Source organism: Ixodes scapularis, unplaced genomic scaffold (assembly GCF_016920785.2).
Source record: "Ixodes scapularis isolate PalLabHiFi unplaced genomic scaffold, ASM1692078v2 PGA_scaffold5__190_contigs__length_132052651, whole genome shotgun sequence".
Lineage (NCBI taxonomy): Eukaryota > Metazoa > Arthropoda > Arachnida > Ixodida > Ixodidae > Ixodes > Ixodes scapularis.
This window is the reverse complement of record NW_024609880.1, coordinates 17,173,826-17,186,507: the sequence shown is the minus strand read 5'-3', so window position 1 is coordinate 17,186,507 and position 12,682 is coordinate 17,173,826. Positions and strand designations below refer to the sequence as shown.

At 47.6% G+C, this 12,682-nt stretch overlaps 1 protein-coding gene across 1 annotated transcript; it reads left to right on the top strand.

The window, feature by feature from the left end:
* The first annotated feature begins 10,595 nt into the window (after positions 1–10,595).
* On the top strand, positions 10,596–12,408 carry LOC115323345 (tigger transposable element-derived protein 6-like). Its single transcript, XM_029983732.4, has one exon. The coding sequence runs from the start codon at positions 10,870–10,872 to the stop codon at positions 12,406–12,408; it is 1,539 nt and encodes a 512-aa protein (XP_029839592.2). The 5' UTR covers positions 10,596–10,869.
* Positions 12,409–12,682: the final 274 nt, after the last annotated feature.

Below are 12,682 nucleotides of genomic sequence, written 5' to 3'. Positions count from 1 at the left end.
ACTTCAACCTGAAAACGGCGGTCCTGGACGTGGGTGGCTGCCAGCAGACGGAGCAGTTTGACATTGCTCAAGATCTGTACATGAAGGCCTATATGAGCTTCCAACACCGCCTCGATCGAAAAGACGTCCCCTACTCTAAAGGTGCCTTCTCAAAAGACTCCTTTCTGCTCTACTATATTTTGACTCCGGACAGGGAAGAGCAGAGTCTTTGTCCAATCTCCACGGCGAACGTGAGACTCACCTTGACCTTCAAGCAGGATCTAACTAAAGCCATCACCATTCTCTTTATGTCAGAAACGCCTCGCGTCCTGGAAATTGACAAGGAGAGAAACGTCAAGTTTGCCGATTGAAATGGAAGAACACGAATTTTACCCAATGTTCGCGGGAAATCATTGCACGCGTCCCTGGTTTCGTGGCACGTTCGCATGCGATGAGATTGGTCAAGAGACAGCGTCACCCGGTCTTTACGTAGTGAATACGGCACCGAGGTCTTCGTTCGGTGAACACTGGGTTCTTTTCTACGTATGCCCAAAGGACAAGGCAATTAGTTATTTTGACAGTTTCGGAATGATTCCGATTCACGGGGAATTTTACGACTTCATCGGAGGCGCAGCGGCTTTCTTCTATTCCAAGAGAAGAATTCAAGGGACTCTGTCGCACACGTGCGGACTTTACTGTCTATACGTGGGTGCGCGCCTGTGTTGCGGTGTACCGCTCCGCGAATGCATTCAAGCTTTCTCGTCGAGCGACTACCGACGGAACGACACACACTATTCCGTACTCGTGCGCAAGCAATTTCCTTCTCCCGCTTTAAAGCTCTCCTGCTGCTCCGCTCTGTAACCTGATTTTTGAAATAAAGACCAAAAAAGGACACAAAGCGAGGATATATCTTTTTCCAAGCTCTCGATACACGTCCAAACATGTCTAGACTTGTTCCTGTTAGTTTGTATCACGCGGTCAGCTCCGAGCTTGGGGAGCATCCGCTTTTTCTTTTTATCGGTTATCCTTCGTTGGGTAAACATTGTGATTTGAGTATACGTTCGGGCGTCGCTATAAACCGCAGCACTGTTGCGACTCGTGTTTATCGTGAAGCCGCGCGAGTCTCCCGCCGCGCGGGAATGTGCTTCGTGCGAGCACTTAGAAACGTGTCTGCGATGCCTTCTTTTCACTCGTCTACTAGCTTAGCATGCATGGTCATGTCTTCGGGCCTGGAGAAATTTTGTTTCCAAACGCCGGCGTCAATCACGATGATTGGATCCTCTAAATCGGGCAAAAGCACATATATTCGCAAATTGTTGAGATTTAGAAGAAAAATGTTCGATAAAGAGTTTCACGTCGTCTACTACGTCTACGTGTTTCCCCAGAGCTGGTTTTCGGAGACGAGCGGGGTCATTTTCACCAGAGAGATCCCGCAAAATTTAGACCCCGAAAGAGACTCGCTGATCATATTCGACCACTTTCTCGCAAATCGAACGAAGCTCAAAGACATTTGTGAATATTTTATAGGAGCTGCTCATCACTATAATGCTTCGGTCATTTTCATCACGCAGAACATGTTTCTCCAAGACGCCCCTTAGCGAAAACTAGGTTACTTTAAGTATACTTTACGGTCTTTTAAGATACTCATTCTTAAGAAGTATACTAAAATTGTCCTTAAAGGATGCTAGCCAGAAGTAGGCTTGTACTATTAGTGTCCTTTCTTAGTATGCTTGAAGTAAGTACTGTAATAGTATACTTTTAGTAAACTAGCTAAGACCTAAGTAGCTTCTAAGTTCATGCGAAGCGTCTTACTAGTAGCCTGCCCTGGGTATCTTTTAGTGCACTAGAAGAACGTTATGGAAGTAAGCTGGAAGGATCTTGTAAGTATTCGTGCAGTGACTTATCAGTTGCCTCTCTAAGGTTTCTTTTAGTGAACGAAAAGTTTACTATGGAAGTGCGCTGAAAGGATAATCAGAGCATGCACCGAGTATGCTTAGCTGCGCTCACCATGAAATGAGGACAACATTGTGCTTCGTCGCTGTGTCTGTGTCATGAAATGGCGTCAGCAGCTCGCGTTGTTTCGAGCGCTGTGGCGTTTCAGTGCTGTACGTGAGCCCCCTGATCAAGTTCTCAGCGTTCCGGTGGCAGGCGTGACCGACTACGTCTGCGATTGCACCGTCCCAGAATGAGTGTAGTGACCATTATAAGTTGCGCACACGCTGTGGACGCGTAGCTTCCCGGCGTGGCGATCAAGAAATGAGCCGCCTGGAAACGACAACAATAGTTGCGTTGACGCAGTGGTTACCCCTCACAAGAGCGCAAGAAAAACTGTGAAAGGTACGTTTAGTTGATATCTTCAGGAATATGAAAGGTAGCCGCTGCAGTCTCAGCGTAGTTGTTGTCGTTTCCAGTTCGTTCTGGTTACACGGACGCGGTGAGCAGCCTGCAACAGCGAGTGAGATACGCACCAGCTTCGGGAGGCTGATATCACATCGCAACCCGCAAAAGTCAGGAGCTTGGCGGATGAATCCGAACACCGCGTACAAAGAAAGTGATTGCTTGGTGACAATCAACAAATATGCGAGCATGACCGACTACGTCTGTGATTCCATCGTTTAATCATCAGTGCTACGTGTTATTTGCCCCACCAACATCGACGAGCAATCTTCTGTCGTCGATAGTTCTCAGTCGGATTATAAAGCAGTGCAGTTTGTGTAGTGGTGCACCGGGTCGCGAAATCGATGCTCCTGAGTTTCGTCGACGCAGAAAAAACAAGCTTCATCGTGTCTGCGTCTGAGAGCTCCGCGTGGTTTCATTGCAGTGTTAAAATTCGAATGATTTGGGGTCTGTTGCTGTCGTGACGCGTTTGAGTTCTTGGTATTTCTATCAGTCGCGAGCGTGACCGACCACGTTTGCAAATACGTCGCTTTTTAGACTTAAGCTAGGTGGCGCAAGCTACCGCCCGTTACAAAGTGCGTTGCAAGGTGCCGCAGTAGTATCCATACCCATGCATTCATCCAGATGGTGCCGGATTGATCAGCCGTCAGTTTTGTTGTCTTTAAATAAACCAGTTTTTTTTATGAACGTTCGATGATGTTACTTCAAAAACTTTAGCATTCCGAAGTGGGATTACCGCTGAGCCTTCCCGGAACAGTGGTGGCTGCGACAGCCACGTTCACGCCGACGAACGTGAGTCTTCTTCGCGGGCGGTGGTGCGCGTCCATTGTTTCCACCACCGACGAGAGGCCGTTCAGTGTTCCCGTTGACTCGACGAGAAAGCACAGCCATGGCCGCGGACCGTGAGCTCGTACGGACCCTGGCGTCGCAACCGGGCTTCGCATCGGTGACCGCGATGCCAGACTTGACGGCGTCCATTCCCGCCTTCTCTGACTCGTCGTCGGCAGCGAGCGCCATGAAGTGCGCGGGACTGGGAGGCGCATATCAACACGGTGGCGGCGCAACGCAGTCCGGGTGGAGCGATGAAATAACGCTCGCTGTTGCTTCATCAAAGGTGAGCGGGACGGCTTGAGTGGCATCCAACGACCGGGAAGCGACTGGAAACTTGGTCGAAATGGGCTGAAGAACTACAGATGGTGTTCCCCGATGATGACGATTCGCACTCTACGAGATGATGCTCCGGCGGACACAGACCGGGTGAGTCCGTCGCTGAATATTTTTTCGACAAGAGCTTCTTCTGCTCGAAGTGTGACGTCAAGGAAATGAGTTTACAATGGCGCAGCTTATAATCGCGGAACTTCGGAACATGAACCACGCTGTGATCCTGCGGCTTCAACAGCGACGTTCGCAACGTCTTTCGAAATTTTGCAAAAACTTGCTGATTTTTTTTTCTTGAAATCACTCGTTGCAGAACAAGCAGCCCACAAGAAAAAAAAAAAAAGACACTGTGGAGGACAAGCTTCTCAAAAAGCTTCGCCAGGAGCTGAAAGGTCACAGGGTATGTATAACAACATTTTTGTTAGAAAGTGTTAGCTTTATGGAGAGCGCATCAGATTTATATAATGTTGCCATTTTGGTGCTTGGTTAGATATATTTTAATCAATGTCATTATTGCTTTTTCAAGTGTACTTATCAATTATTCATTCATGCAAACTGCAAGCTGTTCAGAATGCTGAAGTAATTGGAGACTAGATATACTGTTTCAGTAACCTTTGCACTGTGAGGGCAGATGACATATGATGTTATTTTCCTCAGCATTAGAAAAAGTTGGTGGCAACGGGAATGCAACTTTGCGGGTCAGTCAGAGGTCACTTCTGGGAAGCAGTTGCTTAGGACTTCCAATGTTATACTTTGTTGTACAACTCTGATAATCTATCATTACTGCTTATATTTTCTGTTTATAGCTCCGTGCATCTTCTGGGGATCCTGAGGACGTTGCATCACAAGCTCGAGGACCTGTCTTCGCTGTACCTGCCCTGGCCTCTGCTGAAGAGGCCTCTGCTAGGTCCAAGGAGTCCCGGATAAAGAAGGGCGAGACCTGGGCCAACAATGTCGAGACCAGGGCCAGTGAGCCTCAGACCGGGGCTGAAGCCAGGGCTAATAAGGTCAAAGCCTGGGCCAACGAGGCCGAAACCAGGGCAGGGCCACCGAGGCTGAAGCCAGCATGGAGCAGGTTGAGACCAGGACCGACCTGACTGGGGGACGCTGAGGCTAGGGCGGCCGAGGCCAGAGCACAGGAGGTCGAGGTTGTAACGTAGCGTCCTCTGCATCCGGATGTAAGGTGAAACAGTATAACCTATTTGTCCAGGCCTAACTGCTCGATGTCGCAAATTTGCAACCTAAAAGATTTTTTGCTTAGAAGTTCATTTGCACCAAAAATAACTTTAGTGATCGATTACATACACACATTTGCAGGTACGTCCCCTGGGCGCCGCCATCTTCCTAGCTGGAGAGCACGTGAGCTGCGCCATAACCTAATTACGATGCCTTGAGAAGAAGACGTAGTCAGATTATGGCGCGGCCCACAGTGTACCTAAGTACCCCCCAGTAAGCAAGATGGCGGCGCCCATAGGCCATACTTACAAAGATGTATACAGAGCAAAAAAATAAAGTTTAAAACATTTTTCTTATCTACACTTTGCTTTAATTCCCTGCGTTAAATGGTCAACAAGCTTCTTCATATCCCAAAATGAGTACTACTGCTGCTACCATTCTTTGTGATTCTGTAAGTTTTTTTCGTTAAACTGAATGCTGATACAGGAGAGACTTTTTCAAAATCAGGGTAGGCAATATCTGTGATGGTAAAGCACTGAATCGTGATGCGAGAGCTGACCCTGCTTGGGTTTGGAGTTTGACTGTCTCTATGTTTACACACAGTGTCAATTTTCATGCCTCAATTTGCTGTTCTCCTTACAGGAATAGCTTGTGCATTTCTCTTTAAAGTTGCAGCTGTACATAGGTGAAATGGGGCCACTCATAGTATGATATAGAGTGGCAGCAGCATTCTTACTCGATTTGGGAACGGTTTGTGAAGCGGCGTGTTGACAGTGAGTGCCCGTGTCGAAAGCAGTGAAATATGCACAAAAATACTGAATGTGCACTAGGAGAGAAATTTTGAAAATAAAAGTGACAGCCACTGAACTGAGCTGACTGAGGTCAGGGAATGAGATTTGAGGGGTATTGGGGTGGCGAAGCAGTCTGAAGGGAGAGCAATATTTCTAGTGCAAGTTAAAGGGCTCGGATAATTTCCCAAATGGTTTCTTTATGGTGAGTATACACATGTCCAGCATGGGATTTCAGGCTTGGATTTCACAGCTTCATGCTTTCCCACCATTCATATTAAAAGTTTGAAGTCTAGGAGCAAGTTTGGTGCAGTGTTTGCTTTAATCGTGTGCACTTTTAATTTTCCTTAATGTTAAACCAGGTGTCACATGTGTGTAACTTCAAAGCGCCTGCGCTTTCAGTGTTGACTGTTGAACCAGTAATTTTCTTATAATTTGATGCTTCCTACCGGCAGGTGTGTCACCCCTTGTTGCGGCTATGGAGACTCGTGGAGTGGCAGGCCCTGTGGTTCAAGAGGATATTGTGTAGAATATGGTATGTAACAATTTTTTTTCTTCACATCGCAGTTAAAGGTGTGAATCTTTTATCTTGTCTTTTTCCTAACCGTAATGGCTCATTCACACGAAATTTTGACGCTGGGCGTCAAAATTTGATCAGATTATTTTGATGCTCGAACCACAATCGCAGACTTTTGACGCTGGGTGTCAGAACTCTGTGGAATATCCTGTGGCAAGCGGATCGATCAAAGACCCTTTTGATCTTTTTTTTTCTTTTTTGCTGGAGAAAACTTTTCAATTAGAACAAAAGGCAGGAATTCTATTGCCATATGTCACACCAGGGAATGTCAGCTTATGTGCAGCAAGAAAATGAATTTCGGCGGCGCGAGGATGTCTCGTGCAAGGCTCTGTCACATGCCTCCTCAGCTTGCAATGGCCTTGCCGCTTGCCTTCCTTGTCTTGCTCGGCCTTTTCTGTCCTCAGCTACAGTTGGTTTGCGACAGCACACTGCCTTTTGGTGCCAGGGTAGGTAGATGCAGCTTTTAAAAAAGGTCTATTGCATCCTTTGTGATATAGCAGACGTTCACAAATCATTTTAAATCTCGTTTAGCAGACGATACATCAATGTCTTTTTTGTTCTGTTTTCGTCGGTGATTGACACTTCATGGCAGGCGAAACCAACACAATTTAGACGAACTTGAGGTTTTAGCACCGATTTTCCATGTTACCTAAAAGGAGTCAGTGTGAAGCGCGGATTGAACACGAGTGTCATGTCAGCCTTGACTGCCCATTCGGTGAGAACACGAGTCGCACCTGATTGATGATGCTTCACTAATTATTAATCTTAAATCTGTGTTCTGCTCGGTCCCCCTTTTGGTCACAGAAAATCCAGTGCGTTGACTTCCCAAACTCTTCTTTTTCTCGCACTGACAGGCAACATATTTGCAAACAGTCTTTTAGCTCCTTCACTCTTGCCAAGACGAAAATCAGACCCCGTGCTGTGGACAGCTTTCGTTCGGTGCTCGCATATTTCTTGGTTGTCACTGAGCAATGAGCATAGGTCACCTACTCAAAGTAATGCATGGTGTTTGTCAAAAGTTGAGCTCCTAACTTCCTCCGCCGACGCACACTGGCACGGCAGGGTTGTACTAAGGAAACTGATTTCCCAGATACATCATATGGGAACGGCAGGGAGTAGTAAGCCTCAACATTATAACTTACAGTGCGACTAGGACAAAGACAGACAGAGGAGAAAACACAGGACAAGCGCTGAACTGGCAACTGATTCTATTGAAAAGAAAATACATATGATGCTGCTGCTGCTCAGGCAGGCATGCCCCTCCGTGGCCCTGGCGCTTCTTCTTTTACTCAACACGATACCAGCCGAGTTATCCGAGATCCGAAAAGCCGATCTCGCTGTTCATCAAAGTCACTGTGGGCTGGCTCACACACAGAGATCCGTTTTGTGTTATGTAGTATGTCTCCATCATTTCTCGGGGTAGTTTTTGGTTGTGTCGGAACATCACTGTCGTGTTGTTAAAAAAGGGTTGGCATCCGCAATCCCGGCAATGCATCGCGAGATGTGTGTGAGCGGTTCCTTTTGTAGAACTGTGGTGTTCTTGTAGTCTTATCTTGAGGCAACGCCCAGTTTGTCCTATGTAGGCACGCCCGCAGGAAAACGGGATCTTCTAGACCACACCTTTTATGCAGGCGACAAACTGCATTCCGTGTTTGATGCTGCTGCGGCTGAGATGTCGGATCGTCATTTCTCGCACGTTTGTTGACTGTGGAGCACACAGAGCCGAGATTGTGACAGGCGGAAAAATCAACATTCACATTGTATCTCGAGGCAGCTTTCTTGAGTCCGTGGGAAAGGCGGTGGATGTATGGTATGACTGAAGTTTTCCTTTTCTCTTTCTGCTCGAGGTCACATTGCTCGATCTCTGGATCTGTTTTAAGGTATTTCACGATTTTTTCGCAAGTTGAAGTAATGACCGAATTAAGATACCCCAAATCCTTGAGCCGTTGAATTTTGGAAATGAAGTGGGAACTCAATTTGTGGATGCATGTGCTTGTTAAAGCTGTCCTCAGACAGGGAAATGCGATGCCTTGTTTGACGAGTTTAGAGTGGGCTGACTGAAAGTTTAGAAGAGCCTTTGCTGTTCTGGGACTGTAACACCAGCAAACATGATCATCCCCCTCTTTGATGCGGAGATCCAGGAACTCAATAAGGTTCTTTTTTGGGGCTTCATAGGTGAATCGGAGTCCTTGCCTTTTTTTCGTGAAGATCTTCAGCACATCGTCAAGCTTCTGATGGAAATTAGCCCTCTCAACGAAGACCAAATAATCGTCTACGTACCTAAACACTTTTTTGGTGTTTTTCTCCAAGCAAGGTTCCAGATCCCGATGGATCGTGCCTAGGAAGATGTTACTGAGCACAGAGGCTACCCTCGACCCTATGCATACTCCGGACTTCTGTAGGTACACCTTGTCCTGCCATCCGATGAATGTGGATTTCAGCCCACTCCAAACTCGTCACACAAGGCATCGCATTTTCCTGTCTGAGGACAGATTTAACAAGCACATGCATCCACAAATTGAGTTCCAGCTTCATGTCCCAAATTCAACGGTTCAAGGATTCGGGGTGTCCTAATTCGGTCATTACTTCAGCTTGCGAAAAAATCGTGAAATACCTTAAAACAGATCCAGAGATCGAGCAATGTGACCTCGAGCAGAAAGAGAAAAGGAAAACTTCAGTCATACCGTACATCCACCGTCTTTCCCACGGACTCAAGAAAGCTGCCACGAGATACAATGTGAATGTTGTTTTTTCCGCCCGCCACAAGCTTAAATCTGTGTTCTCCACAGTCAACAAACGTGCGAGAAATGACGATCCTACATCTCACAGCCGCTGCAGCATCAAACACGGAATGCAGTTTGTCGCTTGCATAAAAGGTGTGGTCTACAAGATCCCGTTTTCCTGCGGGCGTGCCTACATAGGACAAACTGGGAGTTGCCTCAACATAAGACTACGAAAACACCACAGTTCTATGAAAGGAACCGCTCACACGCATCTCACAATGCATTGCCGGGATTGCGGATGCCAACCCCTTTTGAACAACACGACAGTGATGTTCCGACACAACCAGAAACTACCCCGAGAAATGATGCAGACGTACTACATAACACAAAACGGATCCTTGTGTGTGAGCCAGCCCACAGTGACTTTGATGAAGAGCGAGATCGGCTTTTTGTATCTCGGATAATTCGGCTGGTATCGTGTTAAGTGAAAGAAAAAGCGCCAGGACCACGGAGGGGCATGCCTGGACGAGCAGCAGCATCATCATATGTATTTCCTTTTCAATCAAATCAGTTGCTCGTTAAGCGCTTGGCCTGTGTTTTCTCCTCTGTCTCTCTTTGTCCTAGTCGTACTGTAAGTTATAATGATCTCTACCGTAAACTCGCCCAATTGTCCATTCTGCTAAGCCTGAACAGTTCGGTCCTTTTTTGGTGACCAAATTCGGTCGGCAGCAAGACTGCTTTTTAAAAGTGTGAACGAACCATATGTTCTAGCAAAAAATGTGCCTATTAGAGAGGTTCAACTATTAGGACCATAGCTATACTTACTGACCTTATAATGTGAGGCCTAAGTTTCCACATTCCACCAGGATGTGCGAAGAGGTAAGCATTGGAATCTATGGAAGAAGCTTAGCAATGTTGAGGCATAGAAAGGTAATGGTTCTTCAAACAGCGCTAACCGTATTGTTGGTTTCATTTCTGAATTGTTTTGTGTTGTCTCTGTTTCTGTCGTGTCCTTAAATCTCAGTGATTTGCTTTGTTCGTGGTTTGCAAGGTTTCAGCAGACCCGTCCTCTTTTTTAAAAGGTTCTTTTTTTTAATTAGATGCTGTATATGGGGTGTCTGTTCATGCAGGCTTAGGCCATCCCAACAATGTCAGGACTGCTTTCTGCTGATCATTTTCATAACCTAAATATAATTCAGTTAGAACCCAGGGAACAATTTTTGCAACAGATATATCCCTCATTGCCTCTACGCACGCCTTCTAAATTCTGGGAACTGGATGGAAATAGTGTATTAGGTTCACCACTATCTTTCGATGATTTTCCGAGTGATGCTGCCACACTCCACGAATGCGGCCAGCGGAAGTTCTCATTCAGCCACTGTAGGGCGCGCAGCATTCAATCGGTTGAGGCGTTTTCAAAGCTGGAGGATATAGTGGTGCCTCGATTATGTGACTTTCAGGAGACTGCGCGACAACATTGGATAATCCAAAAAACAACAGTTACGGGTCAAATACAGTAGAACCTCGTTGATACGATCTCGGTTCATACGATTTCCCGGCTCATACGTTCAGAATCGAGGGCTCGAAAAATGTCCCATAGAGTTACGACTGGTTCATACGTTTCTGGATAATACGATTTCCCGGGAAGTACGTCCAAAGTTTCGCTAAACATCGATCGGATTATACGTTTTCTGGGCAATGAGCTCCCAATCTTTCCGGGCAGAACGGTTGTCGCCGCACGCACCGCGCGCCGAACGTTCTCGATGTCGATGTGTTCGCTTCTTGATTTTTAGTCGTTTTCATGATAGACACGTGACACGTGACTAAGAGTCACTCTCGGTTACTCTATCAAATGCTTGAAGACACCATTTAAACTGGCTACGCGCCTCTGAGGATGATAAACGCTTCCCTAAGAGTAACTCTTGAGCCATGTACGGGTGGTAGTAAATGAACGAACCTGACAACTTTTTGTTTGACATTTCGCGAGGTCGGCATTCCGCCATTTCTCTGTTGCCGTGCCGTAGTGCGCGTCTGCCTAGCTTCTTTCCGTACCCGTGCCCGATAACCGGCGATGGCATCGCGCAAGCGGAAACCTTTGACTTTGAGGGAAAAGTTGAACATCCTGGCACTTGTCGACCGGGATCCTAAACGGAAAAGAATTGACATCGCCAAGGACCTCGGACTGCCTGCGTCGACGGTCAACACGGTCGTGTCGAAACGAAAGCAAATAGAAGAAAACGCCCTGGTCTTCGGTGCAGCGACGAAACAGGCCCGCGGAGCAAAGCACGGAGAGTTGGAGGATGCACTGCTTAAGTGGTTTAAGCAAGCACGGGCGTCTGGTGTGAACTTCGACGGCAGCATTCTGCGGGAAAAGGCCATGGAGATAGCAGACATCATGGGTATCGAGGATTTCGCAGCTTCGAACGGCTGGATGGACCGATTTCGGGTTCGCCATGGCATCTCGTACCGCCAAGTGAATGGCGAAGCAGCCAGCGTGAATCCGGCGGATATTGAAAACTGGATTTCATTGCTTCCGGGCATTGTGAATGCCTACGCCCCACGCGACGTCTACAACGCCGATGAACTTGGCCTGTTTTTCAAGGTGCAACCCACGAAGTCCCTGAGTTTAAAGGGGGAGTCGTGCCACGGCGGGAAGGTCAGCAAGGATCGAGTAACCGTGCTGCTTTGTTGCAACGAAGATGGCACGGAAATGATCAAGCCGTGGATGATCGGGAAGTGGAAGAACCCGACATGCCTGAAAAACCTTGCTCGGCTTCCTTGCGTGTATAAGAACAACACCAAGGCTTGGATGACCTGCAGCCTCTTCGAAGTGTTTCTGCGGTACCTCGACGGCCGACTGGGGTGCAAAGACCGGAAGGGGCTTCTCTTTTTGGACAACTGTTCGGCTCATCCGAAGGACACGTCGTTCCTGCGCAACCTCCGAGTCGTCTTCCTGCCGGCGAACACGACGAGTCACCTGCAGCCTCTGGATGCCGGGATCATCAAGAACGTGAAGCACCTGTACAGGAAGTGCATCGTGCGACGCTTCTTGGCTCGCGTCTCCCGAGGCGAGGACCCCGGCAAGCTCACGTTGCTTGATGCAATGCATTACCTCAATGCATCGTGGGAAAGCGTGACCAGCGAAACAGTCAAGAACTGTTTCAGGAAGTGCGGGTTTCGGCGTTCGCCAGAAGTGGAGGAGCCCGAGCCCTGTGTGAGCGGTGACCCCGACCCCTGCGAGACTGAAGATGACATGGACGAGGAGCTCCGATCCGCCGGTGCGGAGCTGGCGTTCAGCGATTTCGTCGCTGTGGACGACGACGTCCCAACGTGCGACCCCCAAACCGTTGCTGACATCGTGGCGGAGTTGCGACAGGGCCAAGTTACCGGAGACGAGCACGACGTCGACGAGGATGAGGATGAGCCAGAAACTCCTCCAAGAGCTACTTTCGCACAGGCGGTCGCTGCACTGGATGTGCTGCGGAGTTACTTTGCCACAAAAGATAACCCTGCAGCCGAGGGAGGTCTGCAGACGCTGCAAAAGGAATTGTTCCTCCCAAAAGGTCAAGGTGCGCGCCAGCAGAAGCTGACGGATGTTTTCGGTAAATGAGGTACTGTTATTAAACGTTTTTCAGCTGCACTCACGACTTTTGTTTTTTTCCTAATGCCTAGAAATGTCAAATTCGGATCATACGTTTTCCCGGATCGTACGTTTTTTTTCTCGCGTTTTTTTCGAAACGTATCAACGAGGTTCTACTGTACATACAGAACTTCCAAACAGCCTTTAAGCTGATAATCTGCTGGAATCTGAAAAAGCTAGAACCCTCATGCAACTATGAATGTAACCTAGAAATTGTGTAATAGAGGTGCCAATCAATCTTTAT